Below are 13,794 nucleotides of genomic sequence, written 5' to 3'. Positions count from 1 at the left end.
ACCCACCTGCTCACCTGTTCCCACTCCCCTTATTACCCTTGCAATATACACAGATCAGCCTCAACATTAAAACCACCTATTTAATATTGTGCAGTGTCACATAACCCTACATTTCCTGCTTTCTTTGCTTTCTGAATTTTTTTACCTATCACCACATGACCCGCCTGTTGTGTCCCTGCTGTGTGACCACATGCTAATGATAGAGACACAAGTTTTATACTTACTGTATACAGCATCTGCTCACAGTGAATGAGTCAACACAACAGAAACACTGTGAATGTATTTGAAATGTGAACATTTGAGAATATGATGAGTAGAGGAGTATAATTTGATCTGCAGTCAGTATTTTTAGTCGAGATGTTTTGCAAACCGTGTGATAATTGTGTAAACAGTAAAGAGAAATGTATTAAAGGAGCCAGAAACATTAAGAGTTCAGTGAATGCATTTAAAGCTGTGATCGCTGCATCCCTGCACTTGAAGTCTTAGAACACTCACTTGTATGTGTCGTTGCTATATTACATTTACATTGTGTGGTGTAATATTTGAATTGTCATTTAGTAGGCTACAGTACTTGGCATCAATTATTTCAAATCAAGCACTGTAATCAAATATTAATGTCAAAATAAAACACTACAGGGGGATGTTAAAGCTGCATCATCTCTGAATTCATGGTATTATAAATGACATCAGGCCAACAGAAATGTAAAGGTATATATTCAGTTGTTGCACACAACACACTGATCTAGCGGTATTATGATCATTGTTAGATAGCACTGTGCTCATAACTATGTGCATTATAATGCTGTCTTTGTGCATTGTAGACATCAGCGTCATAACGAGTAATTATTATTGTTATGTAGGAGTTGCTTGTTGCTAATACATCGCTATATGTGCATTATGACGCAAGGACAGCGTCACCTGCTGTTATATCTTGAACAGAATGGATGTGGATGAGGCTGGCTGAGCACTGGAACCACCTCATAACAATCTGATCGGTGACAGGAGCTCAGTGTGGTGTGAGCTGAGCTGTGCGTGTTAGATTCAGCTCCTCTGTCCTCAGCTCGGAGCTCATGTCTGCTGGAAATTCCCCAGGATGTCTCTGTCACAAAGGTGCTTACACCGCTGCAACACCTCCCACGTCAGCCGCCTTAATTAACCAATCGGCGCTGGTCCTTGCGGCTCCTCGTTCACGCCGAATACATTAAGTGAACGGCAGAGTGAGCGCGTTCCTGATGGAGCCAGCAGGTGGATGCGATCTGAAGAACCCGACTGCTCCGGCTGAGAGGTCCATTTATCCCATTTTTAAAAGGTGTGCGGGTGAAAGCGGCGGAGGACAGGGACCGTGCTCCAGCACGTCGGACAGCTCCGCTCCGCTCCGGGACCACATCCCCTCTGGTCTCCTCGTCTGACCACCAGTAACACCTTTCTCCTTCAGGTAACACTGCTGCTGCTGTTGTCCAATGTAGCCTGCTACAGATCGGTAGATATGGATATGTAATAGATATGGTTCAGTGTGTTAAAGTCAGCATCAGTGTGTGCTGTCGGTGGGGCGAGGGTGGGGTGAGGTCTCCCCCCACTGTTGGAGTGATGCAGTCATGGAGCTGAAATTATGGAAAAAGTGAGAAAAAGAGGGAAGTGGCAGCAGTGAGAGCGTCATTCTGAGGGGAACAGGGTTCTGATCCGGAGGTGTGATGTTACTCAATGAACATGAATCTTTATCACGTTAGCTCCTTTATTTGCCTCAGCCGGCTCTTTTGGTGCATCAACACATGAGGAGCTGCAGTAAGCAGCCAGCAGAGGGCGCCGTCCACCGACACACAGCATGTTCCCTGCATGTGGCTGCATACAGCCAGCTTCACATCACTGCTGTGTCGTCAGCCGACACTCTCCTGTCTGCTGTGTGTGTGTGTGGTGTCTTCAGCTGCTACATGCTCCACCATGTTCACCAGCTAGTCTCTCTCAGTGTGCTGAGCAGGAAGTGTATTGAAGGCTTTTAGAGCTTCTGCTCAACAAACTGCTGCCTGCCACGGCCCAAAATGATGCTGGAGGAGGAGTGCAGTGAGAGTGAAACAACACTGTAAACCTCCTCACTGTCACAGACACACTTCACATTGTCACGTTGTTTCACACTTTGGTGGTCATTTGATACATCAGTGTTATAAAAACAGTGAATATACTGAATCTGAATCCATCACCTCAGTGGAACATCAGCTCCTGCCTCTCCTTCTCTGCAGAGCGTTTGTTTGTATCTCCGTACCACTACAGGTTGGTAGATTCAGCTGCTGCTCTGTGTGCACAACAAGACACCAATATTCTGTTTCAACAACACCAGAAAACACTGGATTCACAGAAAGAAAGCCTCTAGGTAGCATGAAACCAGGTTAAATTCTGCAGACAGTCTACTGACCGCTCAAATGCGCTTTACAACACTTGTCACATTCACCCATTCTTATGCTGATGGCAGAGGCTGCCATGTAAGGTACCAGGTCAGGAGCAGTTTGGGGTTCAGTATCTTGCTCAGGGATACTTTAACATGCAGCCGGGGGAGCTGGGGATTTGTACCAGCGACTTCCGATGACTGGACGACCCGCTCTACCTCCTGAGCTACAGCTGCAGCTGATCAGATAGTCAGATCATCAGATCAGATAGTCAGATCATCAGATCAGATCATCAGATCAGCTCTTCAGATCAGATCAGATCAGCTCTTCAGATCAGATCATCAGATCAGCTCTTCAGATCAAATCAGATCATCAGATCATCAGATCAGATCATCAGATCAGCTCTTCAGATCAAATCAGATCATCAGATCAGATCATCAGATCAGCTCATCAGATCAGATCAGCTCATCAGATCAGCTCATCAGATCAGATCATCAGATCAGCTCTTCAGATCAAATCAGATCATCAGATCAGATCATCAGATCAGCTCATCAGATCAGATCAGCTCATCAGATCAGATCATCAGATCAGATCATCAGATCATCAGATCGGATCAGATCATTAGATCATCAGATCGGATCATCAGATCAGATCAGATCAGATCAGATCATCAGCTCATCAGATCAGATCAGATCAGATCATCAGATCAGATCATCAGCTCATCAGATCAGATCAGATCATCAGATCATCAGATCAGTGGCCTCTGTTATCATACTGATGGAGTATTGTCATTTCTGTTTGTGCTGCTCGGTGTGACATGATCCTTTTCTCCTTCTATCACAGGATGACAGGAAACCTGTCTGCTGAGAACGGTTCCATCTTCTCGTTGCTCAACTCGTCTGCTCCGGGCTCCCCTCCTCCCTGGGAGGCTCCATCCTTCACTGTGGCGGCTCGCTGCCGTGTAGCAGCCACCCTGGTGCTGTTTGTGTTTGCCGCAGGCAGTAACCTATCCGTCCTTATCAGTGTGTGCTGGGGCCGGGGGTATCGCCTCGCTGCACACCTGCGTCCGCTCATCGCCAGCTTGGCGTCAGCTGACCTGGTGATGACGTTTGTGGTGATGCCACTGGATGCCATTTGGAACATTACAGTGCAGTGGTATGCTGGGGACGTCATGTGTAAACTGCTGTGTTTCCTCAAGCTCTTTGCCATGCACTCGGCAGCATTTATACTGGTGGTGGTCAGTCTGGACCGCTATCGGGCCATCCTCCATCCCCTGGATTCTCTTGATGCTGGCCTCAGAAACAGACGCATGCTGCTGGTGGCCTGGACTCTGAGTCTGCTGCTGGCTTCTCCACAGGTACAGTAGAGCCTGCTGCTGGTTACACATTGAGCTTCAGCCTGTATCACTTTCACCAACACTAGACTGGACTTGTAGTTCCACAAACATTATTTGATTTTAGATGAGGTAGTCTGAAATGACACACAAACTATTTAGCCAATCAAAATGTTGAATGTTGTCATGTGACAGAACACACCTTGTGTATTTTTAAGGTTTGTTGATCAATTTATAAACAGAAAATATTTCATCCGGTGCAAGTTATGCTCTGGCATTACATTTATTGCCAGTGACATTATGGCTAAGAAGTCATTATAGTCCTGCTTTTTACTGCTGGCGTTTGCATTTAGGTTTAAACAGTCATAAAAGTGGTCATCTGTGAAGATTATCTTGTTGAGCAAAGCGTGTAAGTATCATAAACTTGTGTTTGTCACAGAGATTATTTTCTGAAATAATCCAACATCCAGCTTTATGTCGAGGGGACCAGGGCGATGCTAACTTCCAGGTTAGCCTTCCAAAATACCATGTGCATTCTGCTGCTCTCTAGAAGATTAGGTCATAAATAACTAACTAAGGTTTATGATGCAGTAACCGCAAATGATTAGTTGTATATACAATGCCTATAAAAAGTATTCACCCCCTTGGAAGTTTTCCCCTTTCATTGCTTTTATAAATGAAATCATGTTCAATACACAGAAAATATACAAAACAAAAAAATTACAAAAAAAAAACTTTAACGTTACAATGAAAACAGATTTCTTCAAAGTAAAGTCAATCAATTAAAAATATATAATGTAAAATAAGCGATTGTATAAGTATTCAACCCCTTAAAGTAACTGACCTAATTCAACAGGTCCAGCCAGTTGGTGATAGTAGTCTCACAATTAGTGAAATGTAGATCACCTGAATGCAGTGAATGTGTCTCAAGTGATACTAGTATAAAGACACCTGTGTCTGAAGGTCCAGTCACTGGTTAATCAGTACTCCTGGCTACAATGAAGACAAAAGAACACTCTAAACAACTCCATGAAAAGGTTGTTGAAAAGTGGAAGTCAGGGGATGGATACAAAAACATTTCCAATCACCCAGGGTATATTTTTTGTATATTGACCATCGTTCCATTTATAAAAGCAATAAAAGGGGAAAATAATTAAGGGGGTGAATACTTCTTATAGGCACTTTATCTGTCAGGCACAGTACTGTAGCCCTGAGAAAACGGTTTCACTTTGACTTAGTGCTGCCTTTGTTTTTGCTCTTTAATATCATTTTATACGAGTTGCTTCATTTGTCTCAGAGAATTACTCCTATTTATTTTATGTATTTATTGTTTTATTCATCACAGTTCAGTGCACATTAATAAAAGTCATTCTAGTGAAAAGGTATTTGTCCATATAGCCTCTAAATAGACAAAATGTGACGGCAAAGGCATTCCAGTCTCATCAGATTGTAATCGGCAGTCTCCTCTGTGAGACAGTAGAATAAAAGAGGAGTCTGTTGAAGCTGATCTGTCACAGATGTGCTGTCAGGAGGACAAAAAGAGCCGACAGAGTGCTACCCAGCATGCTACTGACCTATAAGTCAGGCCAGACTGATGAGTGATGGATATACTGTATACTTCTACTAATACATTTGCCTATTTCTGTTTTTTTTTCCCATAGTGTTTGTTTTAAACCAGTAAGGCTGGCATTTTACTATTTTCTTCCTAACCCTCCCTCACCCCCAAGCCCACTGGTTCCTGCTTAAGAGGTGAACCTTTAAAAACACAGAACAAATCTACAGTTTCATTTTTATAAAAGGCTCAATAATTTCCTAAAACAGCTGGTCACTGTAGTTTTAAACAAAAGTGACTCAAATATGATGAAATATTGTATTTGTTGGGGACTATTTTCAGCAGCGGATTAATCCACATTTGGTGCTCATGTGAGTATTTGTGGCAGCAGGATGGTGTGTGTGGGAGTGAAGCTAACCAATAGTGTGTGTGTCCATGGTAATGAAGGAACATGTAACCCAGTGTATCAGTGTGACTCACTGATGTGTTTTTATAGTTTTAGACAACAATGGAGCTCTGTGGCACAGAGGAAGAACACCTGCTTTGACACACACACACACACACACACACACACACACACACACACACACACACACACACACACACACACACACACACAGCAGGACACTGTTTTTTGGGGTCTGCACATGGGATTTGCTGAAAGTGAGAAATATATGGAATATACTGTACACTTATTTGTAATTACTAGAATTTTAATTGAGTACAACCTCCATCAGTGATGTGTTGTGTGGTCAGTCACACTCGTCCTCGACTGCTGCATAGAATCTTTACTTGCATACTTGTGGCCCTCATGTTAACCTGACTAACAGCTCACTTTAGCTTCATCACGGTTAAATCTGGTTCTAGAACAGTCACTAACAGCTGATTGTTAGGTTGTGTTTTTCACATGCTATAATTGGGACACTGAGGTGCATTAAAGAGACTTTAATGCACAACATGGAGTCAAAGGAGCGTCTGCATTGTGTGCTTCTTTGTGTAGTTTGTTTGCTATAAACAAATCTAATGTTTGTTTGATAAAAACAAACTACACTGTGTTTTTCTGTGCCTGCATGAATTCATTCCTCATCTCTGTACACTCTTCATCCTCAGCTGTTCATCTTTCGGGCCATTAAAGCTGATGGAGTGGACTTCACTCAGTGTGTGACCCATGGAAGTTTCCCGTATCCCTGGCAGGAGACGGCATACAACATGTTTCACTTTGTGACACTGTATGTCTTCCCCCTGCTTGTCATGACTTTCTGCTACACCCGCATCCTCACCAAGATCAATGGGCAGATGCACAAGAGCAAAGGTGTGTGACTCTCCACAATCTGGAGAGGGGCCGTTTGAACTCTTTCCAACCAACACTGCACATGGCTGCAGTGATTTTAAAGTGACCCTTCACTCCCAAATCAAAAAGATGTATTTTTCCTTTTATCTATAGTTCTATGTATGCATCTAGATCGTTTTGTTGTGAGTTTCTTGGTTTTAGAGATATCAGCTGTAGAGATGTCTGCCTTCTCTCCAATATAATGGAACTAGATGGCACTCAAAAAATACATTTGAAAAGCTCAACAGCAATGTCTCTTTACAGTTATATTTATACTCTGAATTAGTCATGGGTGTGTTTTGGGCAGAAAAAAAATCAAACCAATCCGAGTGTCGTCTCCCATTCCCTTTAAGAGCCAGGTGCGCCAAGACCTGGAGCATACTTAACAGTGGCAGTCATCTTCACAGAGGGAGAGGGATGCGATCCTCAGCTGCTGGACACTCTGCCTCGCCGTTTCACAATCATCTGTCCAATCAACAACTCTGTTTGCATGCATATGAGAAAATACACTGATATTAAACTGAGGAGGAGGTGGAGCAATATGTGTATCTCTACATTAACATGAGGAACAGCTGATTAACATCTTTGTTTAAAACTCCTGACTCACCAACAGCATCGGTTAGTATTTCATGTTAGTGAATGTTCTGTGTTCTTCTACACATAGAAAGGTCACAGTTCACAGTTAAGATTCATACAGTAAAATAGGTAGGAGTGAAGCAGCTGTCCTGATAAATCCTGAGATCCTGTCTGAAAATATTTATTTCAGAAGATAAAAGTTACTGTCTGAATAATTTAGACTAAAGTAAAGTAGGAACTTTTCTCTCTCCGTATCACAGAAGAAGAACAAGGATGCTAAGCTGGCTAACGATACAGCTCAGCCGAGGAGGACGCCATTAATGTTAAAAAACATCCCACACTGTCGCGAGCACAAGCCTCTGAGTAGATGCGTGCTTCCTGCCCTCTTTCTGCACTGGGATACAGTTGGTGGTTGTAGTTTGGCAGAAAGAATATAGTTCCGACATGAAACTGCTAACAACAAGGTCTTTGGATTACCTTGAGTAACCGGGTCATTGCTGTTGAACTTTTCAAATCCATTTTTTGGTGCTTTGAGTGCCGTCTAGTTCCATGATATTGGAGAGAAGGCGGACATCTCATACGGCTGATATCTCCAAAACTGAGAAACCCACACCAGAACAATGTAGATGGATAAATAACAGCACAGGTAAAAATGTGTATTTTTGAACTATGCCTTTAAGGTTTTGATTACCTATCTGTGTACATTAATGGAATGTATGTTTTGCTATATTTGACTTTTTGTCAATGTTGTCCATGTTGTGTTTGTGCAGACGACAGTCACTGCCTGAGACGCAGTGGAACAGACATGATACCCAAAGCCCGGATGAAGACCCTCAAGATGACCATTGTGATTGTTAGCTCCTTTGTCATCTGCTGGACACCCTACTACCTCCTGGGGGTCTGGTACTGGTTCCAACCAGCCATGATCAGGGACACACCTGAGTATGTGCATCACATACTGTTTGTCTTTGGCAACCTGAACACATGCTGTGACCCGGTCATCTACGGCTTCTACACACCGTCTTTCCGGGCTGACCTCGCTGATGTAGTGGCGTGCTGCCGCGGCCGCCGAGCCAACAATGCCTCTCCTCGCTCTGTGGACCGTCTGTCAGCTCGATGTGCTGGAGCTGCTGTGGAGATGGAGTCTGACCTGAGCTCAAACCAGCACAGCGGGAACCCTGGGTGAACAGTGGTGATCCGACCCTGAAGACTTAAACTTTGTTACAAAAAACACAGTGTTCTTAAAGCAGCTGTCAGCTGTTTCATGCACAAGGAAGTCCACAGGAACAACATTGGATGGTGTGCAACTTGGCTTTTCTTGCCCTGTTGAACAACTGTCTTGAGCTGTGAGTCTGAGACATTTCAGCCGTCCATCTCACCCAGGCCCTGATTGCACCTAGTAATACCATCCTTCCTGAGTGATCCGATCAGAAGTGGACAGCTCTAAGTCCGTCAGTTTACACCAGGCAATAACATGCGCTGAGTAATCACATCTCACTTCTCTGCTCTATATGCAACAAACAGACAGGCTGGTACAGCCATGCTGCCACAAACTGACAGGAAACAAACAACTTCATGTTTGGATTTTATGCTGAATTTATGAAGAAGGCACCAATGATTTAGAATTTGTCGTAGCCGTTTCACAAAGTTTAAGTTTATCCTCACTCAACAACTTTTAAAATCAGACCTTTGTTAAGGGAGAAAGGAGGTCATATTGTGGTTACTAGTTCAGTGGTTGGATCAGTTGAAACAGACAGTGTGTTCACAAATGTCTGCTGCTAACATTGACAGGTTAACAGAGACCAAACATGTCATTTACATCACAGTGAAGCACATGGAGATCAGACAGTGTGGAATCCATTCTACCTGTTGTTGTGGCTTCTTCTTCTTCTTCTTCTTCTTCTTCTTCTTCTTCCACTTTTGTTTGGATCACTCAAGATGGATGTTGATACCCCGTATGAACAGGGCCTCAGTTGGTCCAACCATGTGATGCATATCATTACACAACAATTACCTACATTTTTGACTCGCCTTGTTATTTTTTTCTTGCGCCCTTTGTGAAGAATTAACCATTGACTGTGTAGTCTTTACTGGAAGCTATTTATACCTGGCACTTTTCTAAGTGAGGTAAAGCAGTTAACCACATATTTACTCCAGCTCTGTATGAATCACAGAGACATCAGATCTATATGAATGTTCTCATCTCCCTCAGAGAAAAGTGTTGAACCCTTTGAACACCTGTTAACCCTTTAAGAGTGTGTGTTAACACTTCCTCTGATAGAAGACAGAGACTGCCAGATAAAGACTTTTCCCTGCATGAATGTGACAAATACCCAGAACAGTAGTATATATAGTATACATACATACTTTTCTTGGAAAAGTAATATAGTCCAGATGATATGCAACAAATTTGAGGTGAATCGTTCACATTTTCATAAAAGCATGAAACTTGGTGGCCATTTTACTTTCTGCCATAACTGAATTATGTATTTTGCATCATATCTCCTGAACCAGACATGATAACACAGAAAAGGTGATGTCTACCCTATGTTTTGATTGTAAAGGATTACAATGATACTGTATGCAACATCTTACCAGATACCATAAATATAGATATATATAATATATATATATATATATATATATGGTGTATGGTTACACACACACACACATGTATGCGTGTATATACTGGGTGTATATATATACAGTATATACACACATATATGGGTTAAAAACCATTAGTTAGTCAGCTGAATATTTAGCTATGCATTTATTAATTCTGTCTGAAATGGTGAACACATTCTGAAAGCAGAATAGCTAAATTATTAATTGCTAGATGTAATTATACTTGAGTCTGATGTCCAGTTCGGATGATGTTTTCACCATGTCAGACAGAATTCATGACCGCATAGCCAAACATTCAGCTGACTAATGGTTACTAACAGCTATCAACTCATGTCTGTATAATTTAATTAACTTTGTGGGCTCCTGCTAGCATAACATACCTGAGGTAGATGGGGAAATAGTAGAGGAACTACGAGCTAGACTGTCAAACTGTGCATTTCTCTGTCTGTATGTGATGTACTTTTGCTAGATGTTTTGAAAGACTGCTCGTGTTCCCGCCCTTACATGCAAAAGACTTGTTGCACTCCTGGCAACAAGCATTGTCTGCATAGATTCTGGTAAAGTATGACCACACATAATTTGGCTCTCTCCGTCATTGCAGGGTGTCTGTGCCGGTGTGCATGTGAGAGTGACAGACAGGCAGTGAGAGCCCGCCCTGCTCCCTGCACAGGTCAGGCTCCCACAGAGATCTCTGTTCAGGACTGGGAATATTGATCATAGACAAATGCCTTAATTTTTTCATACCGTTAGCAGAACGGATAACGTCAGAGGTTATTGATACTATGGTCTTTCTAGATTCAGCCCCAGGGCCTTTTTAATACGGGGTTTCGGTACCCATCCCTATTTATATGAGCTGAGTTGACACTTGGCCAGTATTAGACTCATAGTAGACTGTCAGCAAGAAATAACCTGTTGTTTTATATGCATATATATGATGAACATATTTACAATCTATATGTAATAATGTACTGAATGTGACTGTACCAACATTATTATTCTCTTAGTACCAGCAGGTGTGATGTAAAGTATCAGTCAGACTCTCAGATATGCTTAATAAAAGTCTACTGGACAATGTCCATGACAGTGTTTCAGTCTGTGTGTTAGTACAGTAGGTACAGTAGGATTCAGAATATTTGACATTTAGAAATGTTAATAATATCGATCTATTCATGTTCACAGGCCCATATGGCCACAGGTGCAGTGAACAAGTCTTTCACATTATTTTTATCTTTTACATTAATCACTCACTCAGGCTACACCTTGATTAGCTTCCATAATCAGTATTTACGTTAATGAGCTGCCTGAATTAATCTACCATGATATACGGTTTCACTGAACCAGGAACCAGACTGGCTCCCTTATGCTTTGTAACTTATGTGTCACCTAATGATGATGAGTTGCTCTGTGAATGAGTCGCTCTGCAAAGTGGCTCCTTCAAGTGAACGACGGGAGATGGCTCCGGGCAGAGCTGGATTTTTAAAAATAAATTAATACAAAATGGATTAATGACATGGTTCTATAACATATTGTCAAATATGACCCCAAAATGTCTCATTTTAGTGATAACAAGACCAACACATAGTTAGACTTTTACATACAAAACACATTTGAATATAAATAAAGTGTTCCTTACACATCTGTAATAGTGTTTGATGTTTTTACTTGCTTAAGGTTTTAAACCAAACAATGTAAAATCATGGTATTCTGGAAAATATACTGTGTAGTATACATACATACATTTTGTTCACATTGAATAATCTAAGTGATAGATGTGCACACGTACCAATTATAGGTCTAAAAATGGCTAAACTTTGTTGAATTGCAAAAGCCAGAAGTGGCACTAAATGAAAAGCTGTGTGGGAGCTGAAATATTGCTGAGCTGAACCAAATGATCTGGCTAACTAAAAAGAGCTGCAAGACACAAGAACATGTTGGATGTATTTAAATCTCGTCATGGATAATGAGTCGGCTAACCCAAACGACACTCACAGGCGCAGTGTTAGAAGTCAGGTGCCAGTGTGGGAAGGTTTGTAAGAGCTTAAAGGGACTAAAGATACACCAGAGGGGGAAACAGTTGCACTGCATGGTGGAAACACTGACTGAGACGCAAGAGGACTCCAGTCAGGAGGCACCCCAGAGCACAGGAGACCTCTCAGCAGCTGTTCCACCCCAAAACCACAGGACAGTCTCTCCCAGTGCCATTCCAGGCACTCAACCTGTGAGAGTGAAGGTAAAGTAGCCCCCAGCGAATGACATCACAGGATGGAACCAGCTAGACCAGGACCTCAACAGGGTCCTTTAGGCCACACTGGCAGGAACCGGTCAGAGGAAAATTGACAGCATGACAATGATTGTCTTTAATATGGCCAGAGAACAGTTTGGCACAGAGGAAAGGAAAGGCAGCAGCGGAACACCTGGAGGGAACAGCCTAACAGGAGGGAGACAGAGATCTTACAGCAAATCAAGACTCTCAACAGGCAGTTCAAAAGAGCTAGTGCTGAGGAAAAGGTGGGCATCAAAGATGAGCGTAGCAGTGGACTTTGAGGGGAAACTGTGCAGACTGAGAAGGGCAATAAGGTCTCGGAGATTGGAGAGGGAGGTAACGCTTGCTCAGTTCATCAAGAACCCATACAGGTTCACAAAAAAATCTGTTGGGTGAAGCAAGATGATCAGAGAGAGACTGATCAGCCCTAAGAAAGTTGTGGAGGAGTTTCTCAAAGAGAGCCACACTGATGCACTTAGGGGCCAAGCTCTAAGTGCTCACCCGAGGATCAGCAGAACTGAACCTCCTGAGGAGTGAGCCAACTTGGAGAGAGATGCAAGAAATCATACAGAAAGCCCTGTCAAAATCTGCTCCTGGTACACGCGGCATACCTTCAAAGGTATTCAAACGCTGTCCTATGTTACTTTGCAGGCTATGGAAGCTTTTGCAGAGGATATGGACAAAAGACACCATCCCGTTGTCCTAGAAAAGAGTGGAGGGCTGCTTTGTACTGAGGGAAAAAGACTCTAAAATTGACCAGTTCTGCACTCTTGAACATTAAAGGTAAGATCTTCTTATCTGTCCTGGCCAAAAGGATGACTGCATACATGGTCAAGAACAAGTACATCGATACAGCAGTCCTGAGGGGTGGCATCCCAGGCTTTTCTGGGTGCCTGGAACAAACGGGTGCACTCAACCAGCTGATCCGGGAGGCCAAAGAGGGTAAAGGCAACCTGACAGTTGTATGGCTCGACTTGGCAAACACATATGGCCAAGGAACACTACCATATCCCCGATCACGTCAGAGGATAATCACCAGCTACTTCAGAGGATTCCAGCTGTAATTCAAGACTGCCCTTTTCCCCACTCAGTGGCAGGATTTGGAAAAGGGAATTGTAGCGGGCTGCGCCATCTTGCCCATCCTGTACATCAGTATCAGGACCTGGTCCAACAGTGCAGGGACAAAGGAAGGCAAGCCTGGCTATTTCCCATCAAGGTCAGCTGCAACGGGTTTCCGGCTCAGTCTGTGTGGATCATGTTCACAGCTCTGGAAATAGCAGGGAGGGAGAGGAAGGCAGCTGTTCGCAGGTTGGGGGAAGCAGCAGAGAGAGCCTTGTGTTGGCTCTGGAACAGGAGGGAGGAGTTAAGCTGGGAGCCAGGAGAAGATGGGCAGTGACTGGCCATCGCTGCCGACCCGCCAACTGGAGGACGTTGTGGTTCAGGGTCGAAACATGTGATAGGCTTTAAGTTCCTGAATGTCTTTCTGGCTGCGGTTTATCTTTACAGTAACACAAACGGAGGGATTACACTTAGCTATTGATTAAAAGATATAGCAGTGAGCAGGCTCACTTACACAATGGTCACAAGGCCAATGTCCTGCTTCAACTGACAGGGTAAAAGGAAGTATTTGAGGGATCCTGTTAGACCTGGGTGAGACCTGGGGCTCAGTCCATCACAGGGCTAACTGAGCTTATCCATTAGATGCTAATAAAAGTAAAGCAAACAGAGAAACATGAA

The 13,794-nt window shown here is 43.1% G+C and overlaps 1 protein-coding gene across 1 annotated transcript; it reads left to right on the top strand.

Annotated features, from left to right (window-relative positions):
* The first annotated feature begins 1,040 nt into the window (after positions 1-1,040).
* On the top strand, positions 1,041-10,843 carry gnrhr1 (gonadotropin releasing hormone receptor 1). The gene is made up of 4 exons (XM_084379639.1): positions 1,041-1,435; positions 3,222-3,735; positions 6,374-6,575; positions 7,940-10,843. Exons 2-4 carry the CDS (start codon positions 3,223-3,225, stop codon positions 8,353-8,355), a joined length of 1,131 nt encoding a protein of 376 aa, XP_084235765.1. The 5' UTR covers positions 1,041-1,435; position 3,222; the 3' UTR covers positions 8,356-10,843.
* The last annotated feature ends 2,951 nt before the right edge of the window (positions 10,844-13,794 follow it).

The sequence above is a fragment of the Pagrus pagrus genome (genome assembly GCF_965226575.1).
Source record: "Pagrus pagrus genome assembly, chromosome: 17".
Lineage (NCBI taxonomy): Eukaryota > Metazoa > Chordata > Actinopteri > Spariformes > Sparidae > Pagrus > Pagrus pagrus.
Note: the sequence above shows the minus strand (reverse complement) of the source record. Positions and strands in the feature narration are given on the sequence as shown.

Bases quoted from the DNA above. Each gene is read 5' to 3' on its own strand.
- gnrhr1 (XM_084379639.1), top strand. From the start codon at position 3,223: ATGACAGGAAACCTGTCTGCTGAGAACGGTTCCATCTTCTCGTTGCTC. The intron at 3,736-6,373 runs GTACAGTAGAGC...CTTCATCCTCAG, and splicing joins TGCTGCTGGCTTCTCCACAG to CTGTTCATCTTTCGGGCCAT. The intron at 6,576-7,939 runs GTGTGTGACTCT...GTGTTTGTGCAG, and splicing joins GCAGATGCACAAGAGCAAAG to ACGACAGTCACTGCCTGAGA.